The sequence below is a fragment of the Cibotium barometz genome, chromosome 26 (assembly GCF_041138505.1).
Source record: "Cibotium barometz isolate CiBa-2024 chromosome 26, ASM4113850v1, whole genome shotgun sequence".
Classification (NCBI taxonomy): Eukaryota; Viridiplantae; Streptophyta; class Polypodiopsida; order Cyatheales; family Cibotiaceae; genus Cibotium; species Cibotium barometz.
In genome coordinates this window covers 41,706,289-41,730,131 of record NC_141071.1, presented here as the reverse complement: position 1 = coordinate 41,730,131, position 23,843 = coordinate 41,706,289, and the positions used below count along the sequence as shown (strand labels likewise).

Sequence of the window (23,843 nt, the reverse complement as noted above, 5' to 3'; positions counted from 1 at the left end):
AACAGGGTTTAGGGGCATACTGTCCTTAAAGTGGGGAATTGCCACTCATTGGCATTCATCACACCACTTCACATATTCTGTTGCGTCAGCCATTAAGGTGGGCCACCATAGCCCGGCTGCTGTGAGGACTTTGCGTGCAACAATATCTACTGTGAAGTGCCACACCAACACAGGCAGAGTGAGCCTATTCTAAAAGGAAGACATATTCATCTTCCTGCCTGTAGAGTTGGCCTGCAATTAATTGGTAGGGGGCCGCCTGTTTAATGAGGCATTGTGCACAGTCTTTGTTGAGGAGTGGGTCAACTTGTAGGCCATTGGCTAGGAAGTGTGCAACCCCCTCTCTCCATTCTAGAATGAAACAAGGTGGCGTCTGGTAAATTGTCATCGACTCCCACCGGTGACTCGCCATTGGGGATGCATGACATATGGTCTGCCAAGACATGTTGTGACCCCTTCCTCACTGTGACAGTGAAGTCAAACTCAAGCAAGATCAGCAACCATCAGGTGATTCTTCCGATTGTGCAAGGTTTGTTTACCAGATATAGAAGAGCTTGATGGTCTACGAAGAAGATAAATTTGGTCGCCCCAGAAGATAATGGCAAAACTTTTTGATTGTGTAAACCATAGCTAACCCTTCCCTCTTAGTTGTGGTATAATTTCATTTGGCTTGTTGAGTTGGCGGCTAGCAAAGCTGATGGGGAAATCCATCTTATGTTCTTTGGGTTGGTCCAACACACACCTAACTACAAAGGTGGAGGCGTCAATGTGGACATGAAAGATGATGTCCCAATTGGGGGACCTCAAAATAGGAGCACTTGCCAAGGCTTTCTTTAGGGTCGTATACTCTGTTGGCATTCCTCTATGCACTCAAAGATGATCGAGAGTCCGTAAAGGGGGTGAGCTATATTGGCATACATGAAAATGAAATGCCGATAATAGCCAACATGTCCCATGAAGCATTGGACTCCCTTAAAGTTGGTTGGTGGGGGCAACTCAAGGATGAGTCACACCTTGCTATCATCAGTGGAGATTCCTTGTTGATAATATGTCCCAGGATAACTCCATGCCTAACCCAGAACTGGCATTTAAGAGGATTCAATGAAATACGGTAGAGCCTACATCTTTCTAGCACCTTCCATAAACATTCGAGGTGTGCTTTCAGAGGTCATCCATAAAGACCTCAAGGAATTTTCAAAGATACTCCTTGTAGGCCATGCACATCAAACGGCGCTGGAAGGTGTCGGGGGCATTGGTCAGCCCAAAAGGCATGACGCGGTATGCATAAGTTCCCCATTCAATAACAAAGGCAGTTTTGTGTTGATCTTTGGGGTTGATCAACCTGATTGTATCTAGAGAATCCATAAAGACCTCAAGGAATTTTCAAAGATACTCCTTGTAGGCCATGCACATCAAACGGCGCTGGAAGGTGTCGGGGGCATTGGTCAGCCCAAAAGGCATGACGCGGTATGCATAAGTTCCCCATTCAATAACAAAGGCAGTTTTGTGTTGATCTTTGGGGTCGATCAACTTGATTGTATCTAGAGAATCCATCCAAGAAGTTGTAGGCTTCCTATCTTGCAACTCTTTCGAGCACGTCCTCTGTGAAGGGTAACTGATAGTGATCCCGTATACTAGCGGCATTGACATGTTTGAAGTCCATGGACACTCATACCTTTCCATTCTTTTTGGGCACTATCACTATGGGTGATACCCATTCTGTGTGTCCAATTTCATAGATGCATCCGACGTCAATGAGTCAATCAATTTCTTCTCGGACCATCTTGGATTACTTTGGATTCATAGGGTAAGCTCTTTGCTTGACCGGTCTAGCTCCATCGACCATAGGAATGGTGTGTTTGACTACTTTGGAGGTACACCCTTCATATTCGTGTCCTTCCAGGCGAAGCAATCCTGGAATTCAGTGAGTAGAGTGATGAGTTTGGTCTCTTCCTTAGTTGAGAGGTCATCCCCAATGTAAATTGGGCTCGAGTCTTTGCCCGGGCCTGCTAGGTTAATTTTCTTCACCTTGGATGGACCGTCATATGAGGTCCCTGGCTCTCCGTTATTGTGAGACCTTTGGGGGCCGAGTCATATTGTACAAATCTATTGGCTATCTGAAAGGTTTTGAAGTGTTTGCGGACTTGCTTAGTCTCTTCTGCTTTAGCGCTTTCCTCTTCTATCAAATTTTTAGCTTCTTTTTCTACAAGCGCTAACTTCTTGTGGGCTTTGCATGCAGAGCGGCAAAGCTTTTGGGGTTTGGGTTGGGGGTCAATGGGTTCCATTGGCTTGGGGTGGTCATGTGGACCAGAGCTATTGGTGAACTCCTTTTGCCAGATTTGATTGAAGTGTTCATGTGCTTCAAATGCCCCTACGTATTTAAGCCAATGGGTGTCTAAATCAGTGAAGGAAGATATAGTGTTCTTGTCTAGGGAATCCATCAGGTTTGCGAGTTCTATGTGAGCGTGCTCCCCATAATGGTTCCACATTATCGGCCTTTTCAGGTTCATGCGTGGCAACATCAGGTAGGTATGCGGTGCTAAGCATGTAGAGAGATGTAATTTCCTACCCATCAGCTGTTATCACGAACCTAGTTCCTATGCACCTCGGAAGTATGTCCAAGGTAGCAAGGATATGCATCCAATTCTCAAAGTCTTCCAACTCCGAGAGCGGTGCACATTCCTCACTATCATTATCCTCATCTATTGTTTTATGGTAGGTTTGGCACAAGTGGACTGCAGTGGATCGGGTGGTTGTTACTGAGTCCTCTGCGAAGGGTCGGCCGCCCAAGGGATGAACCTTCCAAGTGTATAGGTTGATCTTGACTGTTTGGTCTTTTCTCCAAATGTAGATGTGGCCGGTATACCAGTCATGGATCATTTTTGTCTCCCTCCATAAAGGGTCGTCCAAGGATGAAATCGTACAAAACTGGCCATCGGCTGAAGTTCATCACCACGAAGGTGTGGCAAAAGGTGGTTCCAAGGATCTTGGTTTTTAAATCCTTCAGAAGACCAATGGGTCTAGCGGTGGCTCCATCAATGAGTTTTACCAACAGGTTCGTGTCATCCATGGCTGGTTCCCTCCCCCCCTCCATTTCTCCCAACATTGTTTGGTGACAATTCTTACTCCTGCCCCTCCCCATCCAAGATTACAATGACTTGGAGGAGGCCATCGAATGTTATTGGTAATGATACATTGAGTTCATCACCTTCAAAATATTGTCTGAGTTTGTTTACTCAAACCGTGGGGGTGCCATTGATCTCATGGGGTTCAATGATTTCATCCTCCTTAGTCTCATTAGAGCTATCTAGCTCAATGGATTCCTGCATGCCTACTCCAAGGCGTCCCTCCATCCAATCTTTTAAATCCTTCCATAAGCTTGGGCTACCTTGAAGCAAGGTGCCAATGGTGGGGATCTGGATTTGAGAAGAGACAGAGGAAGAGAGACCTGCAATGTCTCTGGGATCAGATGTTGTTCCTGAGGAAGGTCACTGTGGCTTGTCCTCAAGCTCTTATTCGTATAGGGTATTGGGATTTGGACCTCTGTGTCTGTCCTTTTGAGGGGTCATCCCTTGGGTTTTTGAGATATTCAGCTACTCGATGTCATAGTGGGTGCTACTGTTTGTTTTGTCCTATTAGGGGGTGCTTGTTCTGGGAGCTCCCTATTAGATAACTAAGGCTCTTTGGTAGGTCGCATGTCGGAGACCAAGGGGCATGGCTCTAGGTAAGTTGTTGGAGGCTCTTTTTCTAGATGAGCTTGGCAGTCTCGGACCAATTCTTGGGTTGCCATTAGCCTTTCCTTTTCTTCAATGGGATTAGGGTATTCTGCTAGCTTTCTAGGGAGCTAGTTAGGTCAATTAGCTCCCTGGCACACGAGTGGCTGAAGGTAGCAGTTGTTCCTCTTCAAATGAAGAGGTTGATGCATGAGTGGTTGTGCCATGTTCAGAACCGCTTTTAATGACTACCCGGCTATCCCCTTTGCCAATTTTCATGGTCTTCTTTTACGAGCATCCAATCGCAGGCTCTTAAGTGGGCCCTTTGACAACTTCCCCCTCCTCCCCTTCTACAAAAATTTCCCTCAAAGTTAGCTAGCGAACAGGTGTGACTCGTAGTAATGGGAGTACTAGGGGTGGTAAGGGCATCTCTGGTACCCTAAGGATTCCTCTTTGGGCCAATTCCTAGCCTGGTTGAGGTGTGTTTGTGAAGTGCAGCAGGTGCTGGCAAGGCCAACAGTTTCCTTGGGCTTGCCTGCTGGCAAGGCTTGGGCTTGAGCATCCCTTTGCTGATAGCAGTTTGTGATTTCATGACTGTCCCATCTTTGACAGTTTGTGCAATAGAGGGTAGGACGGGGTGGTTGTCATGTGCATGTTTTCCCATGGACATATCCTGACGCTAGTCCAGAAGGGGCAGCCAGAAAAAGATGATAAGAACCATAAGTTGGAGCATAAAGTGCTATTTTGGGTAGTGTGGACTAGGAGAAGGGGACAAGGATGACCTGTTGGCTACAAGGAGGGTATTGTCGGCTGCAAGAAGGCTGTCGGCTAAACCAGATGAGAGAGAGCTGCAGGCGCATCAACATTTATGGAGAAATCTTCTAGTCGGCCAGCTCTTCTATTGTCCACCAAGAGCCTATATAAAGGCATAGATGCTCATTATGTTGGTCATTCACTGCACTAGGGAGTGGGTCAAGTACTAGGAGTATTTTGGGTGTTTTCACCTTTTATGAAAAGGTAGCCTATGGCTGTAGATTTAGGGTACCTTTTTGTACCATGTGCATATATTGAATTTCCAGCTAGCTCTCTCTCTCTCTACTCTCCCTTCTATCTGCGTTTTTGCATCAGCATGTTCTAAGTGGTGTTTAGGCCTGAAAGAAGACTCCCATAGCTTCCGCGTGTTACATTGGTATCAGAGCATCAGGCTCAGCAAGGTTAAACGCTATTTTAGTCCCATATGATGGTGTACAGGTCCAAGGTACAGGAAAGTGCACAGATACGAAGCCCAAGGCAAGGAACACAAGATCGGGAAGAGCTCCTAGGAGGTTTGTGGTGGTGTTCCACAAAGCCAGAGGGGATGACAGTCTTGTGAGCCAGATAGGTTCTAAGGGAGGATTATCCTCCAAGGGGTGATGTGAGAGTGCCAGACTCACTTCTCAGGAATGAAGACCAAGACAATGTTCAAAGTCAGGGCAGGAATGGATTGGGGACTGGATGGAACAGATGCATAGATCTTATTCAGAGGAGTCAAAGTGGTTTTGGAGACCGGGCTAGGTTTTTAGTGAAAAGGGTTGCCAGAGATGGATGGATGATAGAGGGACTTAGGGAACAGAGTGAGATGATGACAATCATCCAAGAACAGGTTGGAATCCCGTCATCAAGTTTAGCAGATGGGGATGTCATGTGCATGTTTGCCCATGGACATATCCTGTGCTAGTCCAAAAGGGGCAACCAGAAAAAGATGATAAGAACCAGAAGTTGGAGCATAAAGTGCTATTTTGGCTAGTGTGGACTAGGAGAAGGGGACATGGATGACCTGTCGGCGGCTGCAAGGAGGGTACTCTCAACTGCTGCAAGAAGGACTATCAGCTGAACACCAGATGAGAGAGAGCTGCAGGCGCATCAACATTTATGGAGAAATCTGCCAGTCGGCTGGCCGACCAGCAGCAGTCGACCAGCTCTTCTATTGTCCAAGAGCCTATATAAAGGCATAGATGCTCATTATGTTGGTCATTCACTCCACTAGGGAGTGGGTCAAGTACTAGTAGTATTTTGGGTGTTTTCACCTTTTATGAAAAGGTAGCCTATGGCTGTAGATCTAGGGTACCTTTTTGTACCATATGAATATACTGAATTTACAGCTATCTCTCTCTCTCTACTCTCCCTTTTGTCGCATTTTTGCATCAGCATGTTCTAAGTGGTGTTTAGGGCTGAAAGAAGACCCCCAGAGTTTCCGTGTGTTACAATGGTAAGGGCATCTCTGGTATCCTAAGGATGGTACAGGTGTACTCTTTGAACATGGTACGGACGTATGCACGAATGAGGACCAAGCGTACGCTCCAGGTGGAACGGGCATGGCATAGATAACACGGTCGTACACTTCCAAAAAGACACGGGCATGGCAATAGGAAGGAACGGACGTGGGCTTGTGAAAAATGAAGGAACGATCGTACGCTCCAGATGGGACAGCCTTACGCTTTAAATGGTACGAGCATGGCAAAACAGAAGGAATGGGCATGGCAAAGTTGCCACGGGCATGACTTCAGGAAAGGAACAGTCGTACGCTCCAAATGGGTATGGGCGTATGCTTTAAATGGTATGGCCGTATGCTTCCAGTTCAGAGAGATTTTAATGGCACAAGTGCTGACATCCACCTACTGAGTTTCCCTAACAGTACAGTTATACCCCTTGTTTAATGCTCTTTATGCTTAATTAATACAGATTATTCCTTTTTTAATGCTCTTTATGTTTAATTAATGTAGATTATTCCTTTTTTAATGCCCTCTACATAATTTAATGCTGGAGATAATATCAGAAGATATGCTCTGGAGAAAGGAACGGGCATGGCAAAGCTGCCACAGACGTGGCACTGAGAAGGGTACGGCCATACGCTTCTCAGAAATCCTTCTAGAGTGAAAATTTTACCTCCTCTCCTCCTCAGATTTCTGATGATTCAGGTACTTCCCAGATTTTTTTGAGTTTTGTTTTTGTAGGAGGCTAGAGCTAGTCCCTAGCTACCTAATGATGCCTAGAATGCCTAAGAAAACCTAATTAATTAAGATTAATCATAAGATTAAGCTAATTATACAAAACTTAACAAATGTTAAACAAAATAAAAAATTACATGAATCTCAAGAGAGCAGAGATCAAGCACCTACTTGTGTCTCCCACATCCAATGAAGACTTCGACGCTCCAATGCTCCATTGATCTCCATTGCTCCATGGTAAGAGTAAACAAAATCAACAAATAAGCAAACAAACACATACAACATGCAACAACCGGTGGATTTGCACTCCAACCGGGCAATGTGAAGGCTCTAGCAAGTGAAATGTATGGAGGACCCTAAGCTAAATGCATGTCCCTGGCAGCGGTGCCAAAGATGTTAACTAAAACATACTACCTTGCATACGAGAAGGAGAGAAGAAGATAATGAAGCCATGCAAGAATCGATTTGGAGACTTGCATTTAGCCAACCCTAATGGGGGTTAACTCCCCTATGTGAGGCCGCTACGCGGTCACTCCACCACCACTTGTGTCACCCAAGTGGAGATCCACAACCTAGGTAATGAGCAAGGAAGAAGGGAGCTATTGGAAAGCTCTACCTCCACTCAATGCCAATGTGCATACAAGAGGGATCTTGAGGAAAAGACAAGAGAAGGGAGAGAAGAAGAGAAGCTAGACTAACACCATCCACTCCATGCATACACAACAATCAAGCAAGCAAGCATTCACAAACACAAGCATGCAAGCATAAGCGAGAGAGAGAGAGAGAGAGAGAGAGAGAGAGAGAGAGAGAGAGCAAGACTCAATCGAGACAAATGGAATTGCCCCTTTTCATATTTCATAAAATCATTTATATACATGAGCTCACTTTTTACAATGGCCAGCCGCCCATGATCCAAGGTAAGTGGTTTGGCCACTATCCGATGATTCCTTGCACTTGGACAAGAAGGTTCTTTGAAACATCCACATAAGATCAACATGACTAGTGCATCCTTATGAAAAATAAACCTACTACACATCATAAAGTTATTTAGATTCATCTACACAAAGGCTCTAGAGGACCTTTTTTGGAGTTTGGAACACTCAAATGAGAGCTTACCCATCTTGTATGTTAATCCTATTATTGTAATCATATTCTAACTCTGCTCCTTGTTGCCTTCACTCAAATGGTTTGAGTTTCTCACCTATCATGTTGATCTATAGTTTAAATAACCATCTTTCCTTGCTAATGAAATAATATAAATCACCTAGTCTTGCCTTTTGCAAAGTGCAACATAACTAATGTTTCACTATTGGTATGTGCATTGAAGTATAATATTTCATGCAAAAATGGTTGGTTATTAATACGTTCAATGTACTTTGTAGATAGATTTGTATGGCATCATGTTATGTCTGTACTTGTGTCCACAAAGGAACAAGCATGTCCATAAAAATGTCGCATATTCCTTCTCATTTGGAGTTACTTGTGTGAAGTTTTAGTAAGTTACGTGTGTGAAGCTATGGTAAGTTCTTGTTACTTATCATAGTTTATGATCCAATCTGATCATATCACAAGAGGAAACCATTGGATTTTAGAAGTCCTACTACCTTGGAAAAATACGATTCTAATTTAATAGCTCAAAACATGTAGAAAAATTATGTTCTTTTGTAATGCCCCTAGCTTAAGCTTACATGAACAAGATGACTTTATAAACAGCAAAGCATCCAAGCCGTACAATGGGAAAGGCATGCATTGCAAGCGACATAGCTCTCCCTTGATGAAGGCATATAAAGCAAGATTACGACACAACAATTCATTACAGCTAGAGCAGTTATTCGCCTATGCCAAAAACTTATACACGTGTGCACACACTTTTTTGTTTTTTGGTGAGGTCTACTTATAGTTATATTACAGTAAGAAGTCCCCAGAAAGAGGACATGCAACTACAACATCAAAGGATAGCAATGTATGACAAGTATGCAAGGTAAACCAAATCACGGGCACGCAGAGAATCAAAGGACGCTTGTTGCAGAGACGCCCAGAAAAAGTGAGGAGCCCACGAGCTCAAAGAAAGCCAAGATTTGTCCCGCTACCAAATGCAAGCTCAATAAGGTTTAGCTAGAGGCAGCTAGAGGCAGATCACCATATACTCTATGGTTTCTGCCTTTCCATAGAATCCAAAGAGCCAAGTAGCAAACCCAAGTGAGAAAACAATCATACCCTTGCCTAGCAGGAAGACCTCCAAATAGCCAGTCAAGCTTGCCGAAGGAAGTAGGAAATTGTGAGTCTCAGGGCAATGCCAAAAGAGGGGGGCCATGGATTCCCGCAAGGCCATACATCTGTGACAAGTTGATGGACCATTGTGTCTGCATGCCAAAACCTGTCCACCTGGGAAACCCCAAGCATGACCCGCCATAAGAAAACTCGTTGGCGAAGCGACAGTTTGCAAGCCCAAAAATGTCACAATCTTCTTCACCACCAACGTGCATCACGAGTCATAGAACAAATGCGGTTGCATGATCTGAAATCCAAGGGGATGGCAGCGAAACCTTATACAACTTGCCGTAACATCCGCCAAAAGCAACAGACGGCAGCTCGGACACGCATGCACACACACACACATTTCAACATCCACGTAAGATACAACAGGACTAGTACAAATGACTATGAATGCTTTTTGATCATCCTTGCAAAAAATAACCCCACTACACATCTTAAATTCTGTTGCATTCATCTACACACAGGCTCCCCGGCTCCCTGAGATCATTTTTGGATTTTGAAGCACTCAAATGAGAGCTTGCCCCTCTCGTATGTTGGGTTCTACTACTCTATACATATTCAAACTATGCTCCTTTTGCCTTCACTCGAATGGTTTGAGTTCCTTACCTATCCTCCTAATCGATAATTTGAAATAACCCTCTTTCCTTGCTAATGAAATAATATAAACCGCTCAGTCTTGCCTTTTGCAAAGGGCAACATAACCAATGTTTCCACTATTGGCACTGTGCATTGAAGTATAATATTTGATGCAAAAATGGTCGCTAATTACTACGTTCAGTGTACTCTGCAGTTGAAGATTAAGACGTATGACATTATGTCACGTCTGTACTTGTGTGCACAAATGAACAAGCATGTCCATAGGGATGTAGCATTTTCTTCTCATTCTAGAGTTACGTGTGTGAAGTTATGGGAAGCTCTTATTACTTACCATAGTTTATGATCTGATCGTATCACAGGGGGAAACCATTAGATTTTAGATGTCCCACCTTGGGAAAATAGGATTCTGATTTAATAACTGAACACCTGTTGACAATTTACATTCTTTTGTAATGCCCCTGGCTTGAGCTTACATGCCTATACCAGGAACAAGGTGACTTTAAAAACATCAAAGCGTCCAGACCATACAGTGGGAAAGGCATGCAGTGACATAGCTCTCCCTTGATAAAGGTATATAAAGCAAGATTACAACACAATAAATCATTGTGGTGGTGGAGTCACAGCTTGAGCAGCCATTCGCCTGCGCCGAAGATAAAGAACAGTCATGAGACTAACAAAGAGGAATGCCAGAGTGATGTTTCCTTCGTCCAGTACAATCTTCTTGGACCAATCCCCAATCTTGGGCAATACTTCTGGTACAGCATCTACCAATCTCACCTGCACTTTGTCAAACACAAATTAGCCTACAACACCCCCTGCAGCTTCAGCTGACATTATCAATGGACGGCAACAGGTGACTAACCAAAACGCTGTCCTTGTAGTGCTGCCGTAACCAAAGACCTGTGAGTGCAAGGTACACTGGCAAAGCAGCAGATGGATCAATCTGCACAGCTTCATCATAGTATCTCTTAGCAAGGTGAAGATCCAGAGGAAGACCTTCACCATGTTCATGCATATAACCCAGATTAAATATAGCCTGTGCATTTGCCTGCAGACGAGCATGGTTGTATGCCCCTGCAGCACGCTCCAAATCTCTCTCAGTTCCCTGTAACAATTAACCGTTGATCCAGTTTTGTTGTGAGCAAAAAATCAGGGCACCAAACTTTAAAAAGACAAGGTGTTGGGATGATAGCCATACTCGGCCATAATAGTATGCATCTCCAATGAGCAGTGCAGCATCATCGTTTCCTTGCTCAGAGGCATGCCACCAGAGCGTATGGGCTCTACGGTAGCGCTCCGTGGTTTTACAGAAACCAGACTCTCCGAGGCAAAATTCCTCTTCATGATATCTCTCTAGAATCCATGCAGAATTGCTCTGAGCAATCTCATAACCGAGTTCAGCTGCCCTGGAGTATAACAGCAAGGCTTTTCCTATGTCCCCTTTTAGATAGCTCTCCAGCGCCCATCTCATAAGTGAGCCCCATGGACCTCTTTCTGCAACCATTTTATAAAGGACTGTTGCCTGCAAAACATCACTGCTGTTGCTGAATATCCAAACCAAGAAAGCACCCCTATTTCCTCTTGCAATAAAAGAAAAAATATACATCCGACTGTTTTCAGGGTTACAATAGCTCATTAGGCTAAATGCTCCTTATACCCCTTCGCTTCACAAAAGACATGCACTTAAAAATAAAAATAAAATGTGCTACCATTGCTAGGTCCTTCTTCACACCCATGCCTTTCTGGAACAGCTTCGCTAATTGATAATAAGCCTTGGGATGACCAGCATTAGCAGCATTCACAAAGTGTTTACTTGCAGTCTCCACATCCTTCCTCACCCCTTTCCCTTTAAGGTATAAGACTCCCAAATTGTAGTGCCCATCTGGATCATCATGCTCTGCTGCCTTCTTGAAGTAATCTCTGGCCTGCACGACACAATCTCAGGTATGATAAGATTGAACCTCCAGGAACAAACATAAGGTACATAGAACACCTCATCAAGACCACAGCACGTCCTTAAAACAAGGCTAACAAGCATCTTCAACCTTAAATCCTGGTAGCTTTTGAAGATCCCGTCCCAATTTTCATAGGTTCTTGGCCAGCTTGCAATCAAGATCAAAAGGCAAAGCTAACATGGCTTGAAATACTGCAATTATAGTGCAATTTGAATCAAAGCTATGCAAACAAAAGCCACAAACTCTTGCCAATGCAGAGGAGTGCATCGAATTGTTCTGACTCCTGAGCAATGCCTCTGCAAAAGAAGTCAGGCATGAGTGCAAGATCCAATACTATGTTTGATGAGCCCATTTTATGATGCTAAATAATGTGCTGTAGTTGAGAAAATCACACAAAAGGTTTTCATGCCTTGTCCAAAGGGCTCCCTTAAAAAAAAGCTACTCTTCAGAGATGGCGTGCTATCCCATTCTTGCCACAAGGCAACAGCCCCAACTAGACCACTGCACACACCCACCAGCTCCCATGGAGTGACCCCATCTGATCACAAAATCTCGTCCTCGATGATCACAAATACAATCATTCCACATGATGTGCATTTTATCTATCTCGTCCTCGATGATCACAAATACAATCATTCCACATGATGTGCAGTTTATCTATCTTGTCCTCAATGACTAGTGTTGGGATTCGGAGCTCGGGTGTGCGAACCCATCCTATGTGTGTATCCATGTGTGTGTGTGTGTGTGTGTGTGTGTGTGTGTGACATCCCCTAAAAGGGTTAATGTGCTAGTAGTGCGTGAACACTCTCTTATGAGTGGATAGGAGATCCTCTTCCACCAAGGAGACTATCTTCATCGGCATTGAGGAGCTTCCCGTGGACTCACCTGTCCTTGCCAACCCACATCTTACAGATTGGGTGGTTGACAATGGGTGCACTACTCACATGACTCATGGCAGGTCCATTTTGCATGGTATTCGGCCTAGCTCTTTGAAGGTGTCCATTGGTGATGTTTCCAACCTCGAGGACAATTTGTGTGGGTAACGTGCAACCTAACTCTACTCCTGGCCAGCCTTCTATCATCCGAGATGTGCTTTACGTTCTAAAGCTCTCTAGCAATTTGCTCTCAATGTTTCGGATTATAGAGAAAGGCTACGGCGTGTACTTTGACAATTCAATTCTTGAGGTCATTGACACCAGCCCCTTGCAGATTGTTGCCATGGTGTACAGGAAGGCAGTCTTTACAGGTTGAAGGACTTTGGTGGCTCTTTGAATGAGTCACGGTCTCATTTGCTACAACTTCAAAGCTATCATGCCTTGTAGCTCAAGTGGATACAATGTTGTGGCATGCTCGCCTACGGGCACTTGAACTATGTTTCTCTTCAGCAGCTGTCTTCTCGGTAGATGGTGGAGGGTCTTCCGCAACTAAAACCCTCCCACTTCACTTGTGTGGCTTGTTTGCATGGCAAGCAACACAGAGAGCCTTTCCCTCAAGAGACTACTCATTGGGCTTCTCACATCCTGAGCTTATACATATGACTTGTGCAGTCCCATGCATACTACTACCCAAGGTGGTGCCAAGTACTTCATGCTTTTATTGATAATTTCTCATGTAAAGTTTGGGTGTATCTCTTGGCAGAAAAATCTCAAGCTTTCTCCCGCATTCAAGAGTGGGTGGATCTGGTCGAGAATGCGACCCCACAAAAGGTTCGACGGGTCCATTCGGACAATGGAAGAGAATTCATCTCCAAAGCCTTCCGCAACTTTTGTTCACAGAAAGGTATTGGCCGTCAGTTCTCCACACCTAGCACACCATAGCAGAATGGTGTGGTTGACCGCAAAAACAGGACCATTGTTCAGGAGATGGCCCGTACAATGCTTTCTTCTTCCAATCGTCCTCCCTCTTTCTCGGAAGAAGCTGTGACCACTGTTGTCTACATCTTCAGCCGTTCTCCCACAAAGGCGGTTGCTAATATGACACCGGAGGAGGCTTTTACACAACATAAACCTTCAGTTGGACATCTCAAGGTTTTCGGCTGTGATACCTATGCTCATATCCCCAATTCTACCAGGTCCCAATTTGATCCCAAATCCAGGAAGTGCAAATTCCTTGGTTATAGCTCTCAATCCAAAGCTTACAGATTATGGGGTCCAGAGAAGACTTAGTGCTTTCCTGTGATGTTCACTTTGTTGAACCCTCGTCCGGTGATTCCTGGTCTCGCCCCGGGCTTACCATAGAGGTTCCTCATCCTCCTGCTTCTTCCTCTTTTTCCCGCTGGCACACCCACCCCCTTCAGCTTCTCCACCCCAATAAAAGTGGGTACCATCAGGTACGAATTGTGGACGGGGACGTCCCCAAAACCGCATTCCAAACTGCGCGAGCCCACTACAAGATCCTGGTCATGCCCTTTGGTTTAACAAACGCCCCAACTACATTTAGCCACATGATGATGCATTTTTGACGTAGAAAAAGTGATGAAATTGCTGGAGATCAACGAACTTTGTCACTGAAAAAAAAAATCCAAGTTTTATCTATACGAGGTCCACTAGCTTGGATATATAATCAGTGCCGAAGGCATCCGATTACACCCTGCAAAGGTGGCAAAAATCCTTAATTCAGAGATTCTAAAAACTGCATATGGCATTCAATCTTTTGTGGACATTTGCCAAGCACATTTCACCCACATCGACAAGTGTTCCAACGTCTCAGCAACTCTCACTGATCTTCTTACAGGTGTTACATGCAGAAGCTCTAGGAGTCTTCTTTCAGCCCTAAACACCATCTGGGAACATGCTGATGCAAAACGTATGCAGGAGAGAGAGAGAGAGAGAGAGAGAGAGAGAGAGAGCTGAGTATTCAGTATATCATATAGTACAAAAAGGTACAATGTTCTTGCAGCCATACGCTGCCTTCCATGAAAAGGTGTAAGTACCTAATCTATTCCCAAGTCTAGACCTAATATATGATCTGGCCCATTGCTGGCCTGAATGCCTAAAACGTTGAGCAACAATGCTATTTATAGGCTGGATATGACACAACCAACTGGCCAACTGCTGGTCGGCCAACAAACTAGACAAATATTGGACCTTTGCTGCAGCTGACTGGAGAACACTCTATATATGCTAGCCGACAGCCCCTCCAAGTCCACAATTAGTCAAATCCCCTGCCCAAACAGCAACACTTGCTCCTAATCTCTGGTTCTCATCCTTCTTTATTTGGTTGCTCTCCTCAAGATTAGCTCTGAGGTCAGTCGGTGCATGTCTTGCACATGGCATCCCCCTCTGCTAAACTTGATGACAGGATTCCCATCTGTTTCTTGGATGACTGCCATCATCCGTTCTATTCTTGGAGTCCCCTCTGTCATCCTTCCTACTCTGGCAACCGTTGTTAGAAGTCATCTCCTGTCTATTTGTATACACCAGGGCCTCTGTTGTGGGTGTGCCCGCCCGTATATCATTTTTCCACACTCCCCGTATTTTTTCCCTATTTTTCCCATTTTTTTCCTAGTGGCTGGAGGGCTGCCAGGTGATGCCAGGACCACACTGAGGCTGGCCGACTGCATCTGGAGCAGTCGTGGGCTATCTGTGTGCTGGCCGACCTGATCTGAGCAGATGTGGGGACCAGATGCTGGCCGACTGCTGTTTTTCAGCAGTCGTGGACATTTTATGAGTCGTGGGCCTCTTCCAGAGCTGGCCGACTGCCCTCATGGGCTTGTATATATTCCCCCCCATCCTCCTCCACTTTCTCATTCAGTTTTCTTCGGGATCTTGTGTATAGAGAAGAGTTTACACACATCTCTCAGTGTTTCTTGTGCTAATTATTTTCTGCAGTCTACTTGCTCTTGTCTACCCAAGTTTGGATACCATTTCCGCTGCATATTCTGACATGGTATCAGAGCCCTAGGCTCTAGTAGATCTTGGGCGTTTTTCTGAGCAAGAGGGGGAGCAACAGGTTGCTGATCGGTGGACTGTTTCGGGCTGAACGGGAAGTGAAGGTGCAAGAGGAAGGCGGGCAGAGGGGCTGGACAGCCACTTGCATATTTTCTGATTTTCAGATTTTTCCCACCCACCCACCCTTTCAGGTTACTCTCCGAGATGGCGGATTTACTCGAGATGGCAGAGAAGCACGTGAAGATTCCGACTCTTCCCACGTTCCCAGTGGATCGGCAGTTGGACGGGTCCAATTATGGCATCTGGAAGGTCATGATGGAGTCAGTTCTGGAGTCATATGATCTTGCTGATTTTATTATCAAAGGGGTGCCAAGGCCGGAAGCTGAGGAAGGGGAGGTTTTATCCGCGAGGAAGGACCGAGAGGCACAGGCACAAATGTGGGACCGTGTCAACGCCAGGGTCCGGTCATTTATATTCCTCAATTGCACACCACAGGTGATCAACCATGTGAAGCACATGACGCTGGCGAGAGGCATATGGGAGCACTTGGCTTCTTTGTACAACAGGGTATCACCCATGAAGCGGATATCCTTGGAAGTGCAGATGCGGGTTATGAACCCTGCAAAGTCTTCGACGATGCGGGAACACATTAACAAGCTGCAGGCCCTTCAGCAGGAAGTCCTTCAAGCTGGGAAAGAGATATCGTCCGAAGATATGGCCATCACGTTACTTTCCCACTTGCCTGGTCAGTATTCCGCTTTCTATTCCTCGTTGATCACGAGTGGCAGGCTCAGCACCATTACTTGGGAGGAGCTTGTGCCAATGGTCTTGGACCAGGAGGAACGTTTCACGAACCCTCCTCACGGCGGAGGTTCGGAGGCCTTAACTGGCCAACGGTCGAAAGGCCGTAATACCAACAAGGGCAAAGGGAAGGCTTCACCAGATAAGTCTTCCGAGAAGAAGCCTGATCCAGAACGAGAGAAGCTGAAGGCCGAAAGATCTTGCAATGATTGTGGCGAGAAAGGCCACTATTGGAGGAAGTGCCCTAAGCGGACAGGGAAGAGTGCTGAGTCCTCAGCCTCAGCTGCGAAGACTCCGGCATTTGTGCACTTGGAGATGGTGGACTCCGATGATTCATCGTCTTCGAGCGAGGAGGCAGTTGGCTTCACCGCAAAGGATACTCGGGAATGGATTCTCGACAGTGGTGCTTCCAGGCACATGACTCCATCCCGTGACTTCTTCCTGGATCTGAAGCGGCAGTCAGGTCGTATCTTTATTGGTGATAACTCCACTATTCCGATTCATAGTGAGGGCCGGATGGAGATCATTCCCGACGGCAAGGGGGGCAAGCATGCTTCCCGTGTTCTTTATGTCCCTGCTCTAGGCTTTCATCTTTTGTCAGTGCATGAGGTATGCAAGACTGGCTTTCGGGTGGAATTTGAGGAGCATTCAGTTGCTCTAAGGGACCGTGAGACAGGCAAAGTTGTTTGGGAAGGCGGTGTGGAGAACGGTATCTACAAACTCTCTGCACTCTCCTCACTGACAGGCTCTCAGGTCGGAGACTTGTGGCACTTTCGTTTTGGCCACTTAAATGTGGATGCTTTGCGGCGCGCCTTCCGGGACCAGATGGTGGTTGGCTTGCCAGATGTTGGTAGTAGGCAAGGACGCTGCAGTTCTTGCATACGTGGTAAGCAGCACAGGGAATCCTTTCCGAAGCAGGCTTCCAGGCGGGCTTCGAAACCTTTGGAGTTGATTCACACTGACTTGTGTGGACCACAGCAGATACCATCCTTGGGAGGATCTCTCTACTTCATGCTGCTTGTTGATGATTGTACCAGATTCACGTGGGTCTACTTTCTATCACAGAAGGACCAGGCTTTTGCTCGGTTCAAGGATTGGCACGTGATGGTGGAGAAAGAGTCTGGATTTCAGGTCAAGACTCTCAGGGCTGACAAAGGAGGGGAATTCTCCTCGACTGTATTCTTTCGGTTTTGTGCAGATCATGGCATCAAGAGGGAATTGGCCAATACCGGATCGCCTTCGGAGAATGGAGTTGTTGAACGTAAGAACAGGACTGTGGTGGAGATGGCGAGGACCATGCTGGAGCATCGAGATCTTCCTCGTCCACTTTGGGGTGAGGCTGTGGCGACAGCTGTCCATACCATTAACCGCTCTCCGACGACTTCTGTACCCCATATGACTCCATTTGAGGCATATTTTGGCAGGAAACCCGATGTCTCGCACTTCCGTGTCTTTGGGAGTGACGCGTATGTACATATTCCGAAGAAGCAGAGGGGGAAGCTTGACTCCAAGTCCCGCAAGCTGGTATTTGTGGGGTATAACTCTCTTTCCAAGGGATACAGGTTGTATGATCCAGAGAGGAACGAGATTGTTGTCAGCCGGGATGTGGTCTTTGACGAGCATGTTCCAGCATCCACTGTCGAGGAGCCGCCACTTCTTGGAGATCCAGAGTCTGATGATGATTCCCAGTCTATCACTCCAGTTGATCCACCTCAGTCATCACAGAAGGTTGAGCCCGCAGCTGGAGTTGAGCCCCCGCGATCACAAGAGGCTCCACGATCTGTTCGAGTACCTAGGTGGTTGATGGACACCCTTCGGGAGTCAGGTGTCACGGAGCTACCCTCCGAGTGGACCACAGAGGACGGCCCTCGAAGATCACATCGAGTTCGAGATAAAAGCAACACGGCGGAGCTTCTTCAGGTGAACTATGCTCTTATGTCTCGTATCATGCGGGATAAGGAGCCCACTTCCGTAAAGGAAGCCCTTTCACAGGATACTTGGAGGGAAGCCATGCAGGTGGAACTTGACGCCATCGAGAAGAACAACACTTGGGAGTTGGTACCGAGGCCGTCGAAGCGGTCAGTCATTGGTGTCAAATGGGTCTTTAAGACCAAGTACGCGGCTGATGGGTCGGTGGACAAACACAAAGCCAGGCTCGTGGCTAAGGGTTATGCTCAGCGGCCAGGCATCGACTACGAGGATACCTTTGCACCGACAGCGCGGATGACCACGATTCGGACCGTTCTTGCCCTTGCTTCTTCTCAGAGGTGGCCCGTGTACCAGATGGATGTAAAATCGGCGTTCCTTAATGGTGACCTGCAGGAGGAGGTGTACGTTGAGCAGCCTCCAGGCTTCATTGTTCCAGGATCGGAAGGGATGGTTTACAGGTTACGTAAGGCCTTGTATGGTCTTAAGCAGGCTCCGCGGGCTTGGAATCAGAAGATTGATTCCTTCTTTATTCGGACTGGATTCCAGAGATCGGTTGCAGATCCGAACCTGTATCTCTTTCGGGAACGCGGCATGGTCACACTCATCATCCTTTATGTGGATGATCTCATTCTCACCGGCGGTCATGTGGAGCACATCGGAGTGACGAAGGCTGCCTTGTCACAGGAGTTTGAGATGACCGACTTAGGCTTACTCCACTTCTTCTTGGGATTGGAGATCTGGCAGACCCAGAGGGGGTTTTTCGTCTCTCAGCAGCGGTATGTTCATGAGTTGCTTGAGGCCTTTGGGATGGAGAACTGCAAGCCTATTACTTCGCCGATGGACCCGAACACAAAGTTAACCGTGACAGATCCTTGTGAGCCAGTTGATGCCTCGCAGTACCGGAAGTTGGTTGGTTCATTGATCTGGTTGCTGAACACCAGATTGGACTTGAGCTTCTCCGTGGGGCTGTTGAGCTCTTTTATGCAGACGCCATTGAAGACTCATTGGGACGCAGGATTGCGGATCTTGCGGTATCTGCAGAGTACGAAGGATCTGGGACTCTTTTACACAGGAGGGAATGGAGTCAAGCTCCAAGGTTGGAGTGACTCAGATTGGGGAGGAGATCCAGACACGAGGAGATCTACTTCAGGATACACTTTTACCCTCGGCTCAGGAGCGGTTTCTTGGAGCAGCAAGAAGCAGCCGACTATTGCCCTTTCTTCGACAGAGGCAGAGTATCGGGCTGCTTGTGGTGCTGCTTGTGAGGTTGTATGGCTGCGGAGGCTGCTTGGCGAGATGGGGTTTCCACAGAGGGAGCCCACAGTCATCCAGTGTGATAACCAGAGTTGTATAGCTATTGCTCGGAACCCGGTTTTCCATGCCCGGACCAAGCATATAGAGATACAGTATCACTTTGTTCGTGAGAAGATCTTGGCGGGTGACATCTTGCTACTTTATTGTTCGACGGAGGACAATGCGGCGGACCTCTTCACGAAGTCACTACCTCAGGCTACGCTCAGGCGGCACTCCAGCTCCCTGGGGTTGGTTACACAGCCCGGAGCTGAGAGGGGGTGTTAGAAGTCATCTCCTGTCTATTTGTATACACCAGGGCCTCTGTTGTGGGTGTGCCCGCCCGTATATCATTTTTCCACACTCCCCGTATTTTTTCCCTATTTTTCCCATTTTTTTCCTAGTGGCTGGAGGGCTGCCAGGTGATGCCAGGACCACACTGAGGCTGGCCGACTGCATCTGGAGCAGTCGTGGGCTATCTGTGTGCTGGCCGACCTGATCTGAGCAGATGTGGGGACCAGATGCTGGCCGACTGCTGTTTTTCAGCAGTCGTGGACATTTTATGAGTCGTGGGCCTCTTCCAGAGCTGGCCGACTGCCCTCATGGGCTTGTATATATTCCCCCCCATCCTCCTCCACTTTCTCATTCAGTTTTCTTCGGGATCTTGTGTATAGAGAAGAGTTTACACACATCTCTCAGTGTTTCTTGTGCTGATTATTTTCTGCAGTCTACTTGCTCTTGTCTACCCAAGTTTGGATATCATTTCCGCTGCATATTCTGACAACCGTTTCACTGAACACCCGGCCCGGTCTCCAAATCCACTCTAACTCGGATATATATACCTAGATGAATCCAAGAACATGCCCAAATTCACCTTATAAGAAAGTGCAATTTATAACCTCATGGTAGACAATAAACCATCAACTCCATCATACATGATATGGACAAGATACTATGACATCCCCACTAACGTCATCAGTGCCCAATAGTGCATCTATTCCATCCAATCTCCATTTCGTTCCTACCGTTTCCCTGAACGCTGTCTTTGGTCTTCTTTCCGGAGCAATGAGTCTGGCACTCTCACTCCACCCCTTGGAGGATCAACCTCCCTTGGAACCGTTGCCTGAAAGCCTTTCCTGGTGTGCCCCAAGTGGCACCCGCGTCACAGGACTGCCATCCCCTTGGGCTTTGTGGAACACCACCAACCAACCTCCTCGGAGTTCTTCCCTATCTTGTGTTCCTTGCCTTGGGCCTCGTACCAGTGCACTTTCCTCTACCTTGGACCTGTGCACCTTCATCTAGGACTGAATCAGTGTTTAGCCTTGATTCATGAGCCTGATGCTCTAATACCAATGTTACATGTGGAAGCTCTGGGAGTCTTCTTTTTGCCCTAAACACCATCTGGGAACATGCTGATGCAAAACGCATGCAAAAGAGACAGGATAGAGAGAGAGAGATGAGTATTCAATATATCATATAGTACAAAAAGGACAGTGTTCTTGCAGCCATAGACTGCCTTCCATGAAAAGGTGTTAAGTACCTAATCTATTCCTAAGTCTAGACCTAATCTATGATCCAGCCCATTGCTGACCTGAATGCCTAAAACGTTGAGCAACAATGCTATTTATAGGCTGGATATGACACAACCAACTAGTTGACTGCTGGTCGGCCAGCAAACTCCACAAATATTGGACCTTTGTTGTAGTCGACTAGAGAACACTGTATATGCTGGCCGACAGCCCCTCCAAGTCCACAATTCGTCAAATCCCCTGCCCAAACAGCAACACTTGCTCCTAATCTCTAGTTCTGATCCTTCTTTAAATGGTTGCTCTCCTCAGGATTAGCTCTGAGGTCAGTCAATGCATGTCATGTCAAGACTCAGAGGCAATGGATTAAAATGACCCCTCACGCTTTCAAGGACCTCAAGGTTGCATTGCCTGAGGCTCCTTGTTTAGCATAAGCCTCTTGGGATGACCCATTCCGGGTGATCACCAATGGAAGTAACACTGCTATAGGAACGGTCTTGCAACAAAATGGGCATCCGGTTGTTTACATGTCCCGTAAGCTTATCCCTGCAGAGAAGAACCACTTGGTCTACTCCTCGCGGTGATACAAGCCCTAAAGCATTGACACATTTTTTTTATGGGCACAACTCTGAGGCTCACATAGATCACTAGACTTTGCGTTGGCTTCAGACGATGCCAAGCACAAATTGGAGTGACCGTCAACACCACTACAACCAGATTTTCAAGCAGTTGGTGAAATGATCAAGTACCTTCAGGGCAAAGCCAACCCAATGACTGATGCCTTGAGCAGGAAAGGAACTCTGTCCCACATCCAATCCACGCGGATGGATCTTGCTGGTACAAGCCTAGATGAGATGAAGCACAAGTACACGGATTACGTGGAGTTCGGTACTCAATGAGAAGAAGCATTGGACGCCACATGACCATGCCATTTTTTGATACACAATGGTTGGCTTTTCTACAAAGGTCGCCTTTGTTTGTTGAAACAATTCCAGGCACCACTTCTTCACAATCCCCATAATGCCGTTGCTGGTGGTCATAGGGACACGAACTTGACTTTGGAGAAGTTAGAGCGGCAATTCTATCGGCCCAGAATGAGGCGAGACGTGTTCACTCATGTTCAACATTGTTTGGTTTGTCAAAAAGTGAAAGCTCCTTGTGGAAAGAAGATAGGGTTGTTGCAACCATTACCTATTCCTAAAGGACCTTTTCAAGATATGTCGATGGATTTTGTGATGAACCTGCCTCCCTGTCCGGGTAAGCGTAATACGCAGTGTTTGATGATGGTTGGCCGTTTTAGCAAATTTGTTATGCTTATAGCCTTATTCCTTTAGGGCTAACATTACTGTTGAAGATGTTACTAGGTTGTTTATCATTGCTAGGTTGTTTATCAAGCATTGGTACCCAAGAGGTGGCATACCTTATTATTGGATGGACAACTTAGAGGCTTTGCAGCATCCGTCAACTTAAGCAGAAGGAGATGTCACGTACATCCCACACTTGGATGCCACATGGATATATCTGTACAACAAGTGCAAGACCTGGAGTGGTAACTCGTCCCTTGTGAGCCCCAGTCCGAGGCGAGTTAGCCAGGGTTCTACTCTAAGCGTCCAAGGTGAGGTGTACAAGTCCTGTGCATGGTCTTGGTCAGATGTGCAAGTCCTGCACACAAAACAGTGCGAATCTGTACTTTGAGTCACCCTCTGGAATGATGACAGGTGTTCCAGGCATTGATGGGCTTGTAGCCAGATGCTAGGGCACCTAATAAGCATATAACTGCATGTAGAAATGCATTGAGTGCAGGCGTGTTGCCCTACACTTGGGCCATGTGGGGCAGCCCATGGGCCATAGTATTGGCCCACAAAAGCCCCAAGACTTTATTGGCCAGCCCTTATAGCGCATAGGCCTAGTTGGCCAGCCCCTAGGAGACAAGAGCAGGCTGTCGACCAGGCCTAGAAGCCCTGAGCAGCTAGTCAGCCAGCCCTACCAAGCCTGGGCAGCCTGCCAACACAACCACTGCAACGACGGCCAGCACAGCAAGGTGGCCAGCATGTGAAAAGGTGCCTATTTAAATATATATATACCTAGATGAATCCAAGAACATGCCCAAATTCACCTTTTAGGAATGTGCATGTTATATACTCATGGTAGTCAACCCACAAGACTATATAACTATCAACTCCATTATGCATAGTATGGACTAGATACTACAACATCTCCACTAACGTCATCAGTGCCCAATAGTGGGTGTAGAACTCTGTATCAAGATATGCTCTCACACACACACACACACATAAGAGCATATATTCACACAAAGGCCTTCGTACTGAGTTTCTGTCAAACCTCCGGAGATGCAGGGCAGACTCAGCCATAATGCTGTTCAGTCCACCGACTGGCCCTTTTTGGGAGCATAGGCTAGTCAAGGGTTTGAACCATCTCATATTTACAAAGTGCTGAAGTGTTTCAAGGGCCATGACAGCCAAAGGAAGCCTAAGCAAATGGTGAACTTGAAGGTCAAGAGTCGGGTACTACAAAATCAGATTTACAGCCAAGGTTACCTATAGAAAATCAGCCTTTTTCTCATCATTCAATAAAGCAAATACACCAATCCTTAGTGGGGGCCCTACAGAGAGTATTTGGGACCCAATCGGGTGTATCTTGTCTTTGTTGTTGTTCTTCTTCTACTTCTCTCTCTCTCTCCCTCTCTCTCTTGCACTCTTATCTCCGCTACATTGTGCAATCGTCAAGAACCAAGGTGCTGAATATTCATTTTCAAAGTATAATCCTGTCTGTAAGCTTCCGCATGTTACAGTTCCACATGACATGAGTGGTTTAGGCATACAAGTGCCGAGCAGAGCAGATGGGCAGAGCTGATGGATAC

At 46.5% G+C, this 23,843-nt stretch overlaps 1 protein-coding gene across 1 annotated transcript in view; it reads right to left on the bottom strand.

The window, feature by feature from the left end:
- Positions 1-9,945: 9,945 nt before the first annotated feature.
- Positions 9,946-23,843, bottom strand: part of EBS5 (HCP-like superfamily protein) — a 31,635-nt gene continuing 17,737 nt past the window's right edge. The window contains exons 3-6 of the mRNA XM_086820656.1: positions 11,281-11,496; positions 10,770-11,093; positions 10,434-10,676; positions 9,946-10,348 (exon numbers count right to left, since the gene is read on the bottom strand). Of these exons, the coding sequence (XP_086676782.1) occupies positions 10,172-10,348; positions 10,434-10,676; positions 10,770-11,093; positions 11,281-11,496 (960 nt within the window). The 3' untranslated portion in view covers positions 9,946-10,171. The remainder of the gene's footprint in view (positions 10,349-10,433; positions 10,677-10,769; positions 11,094-11,280; positions 11,497-23,843) is intronic.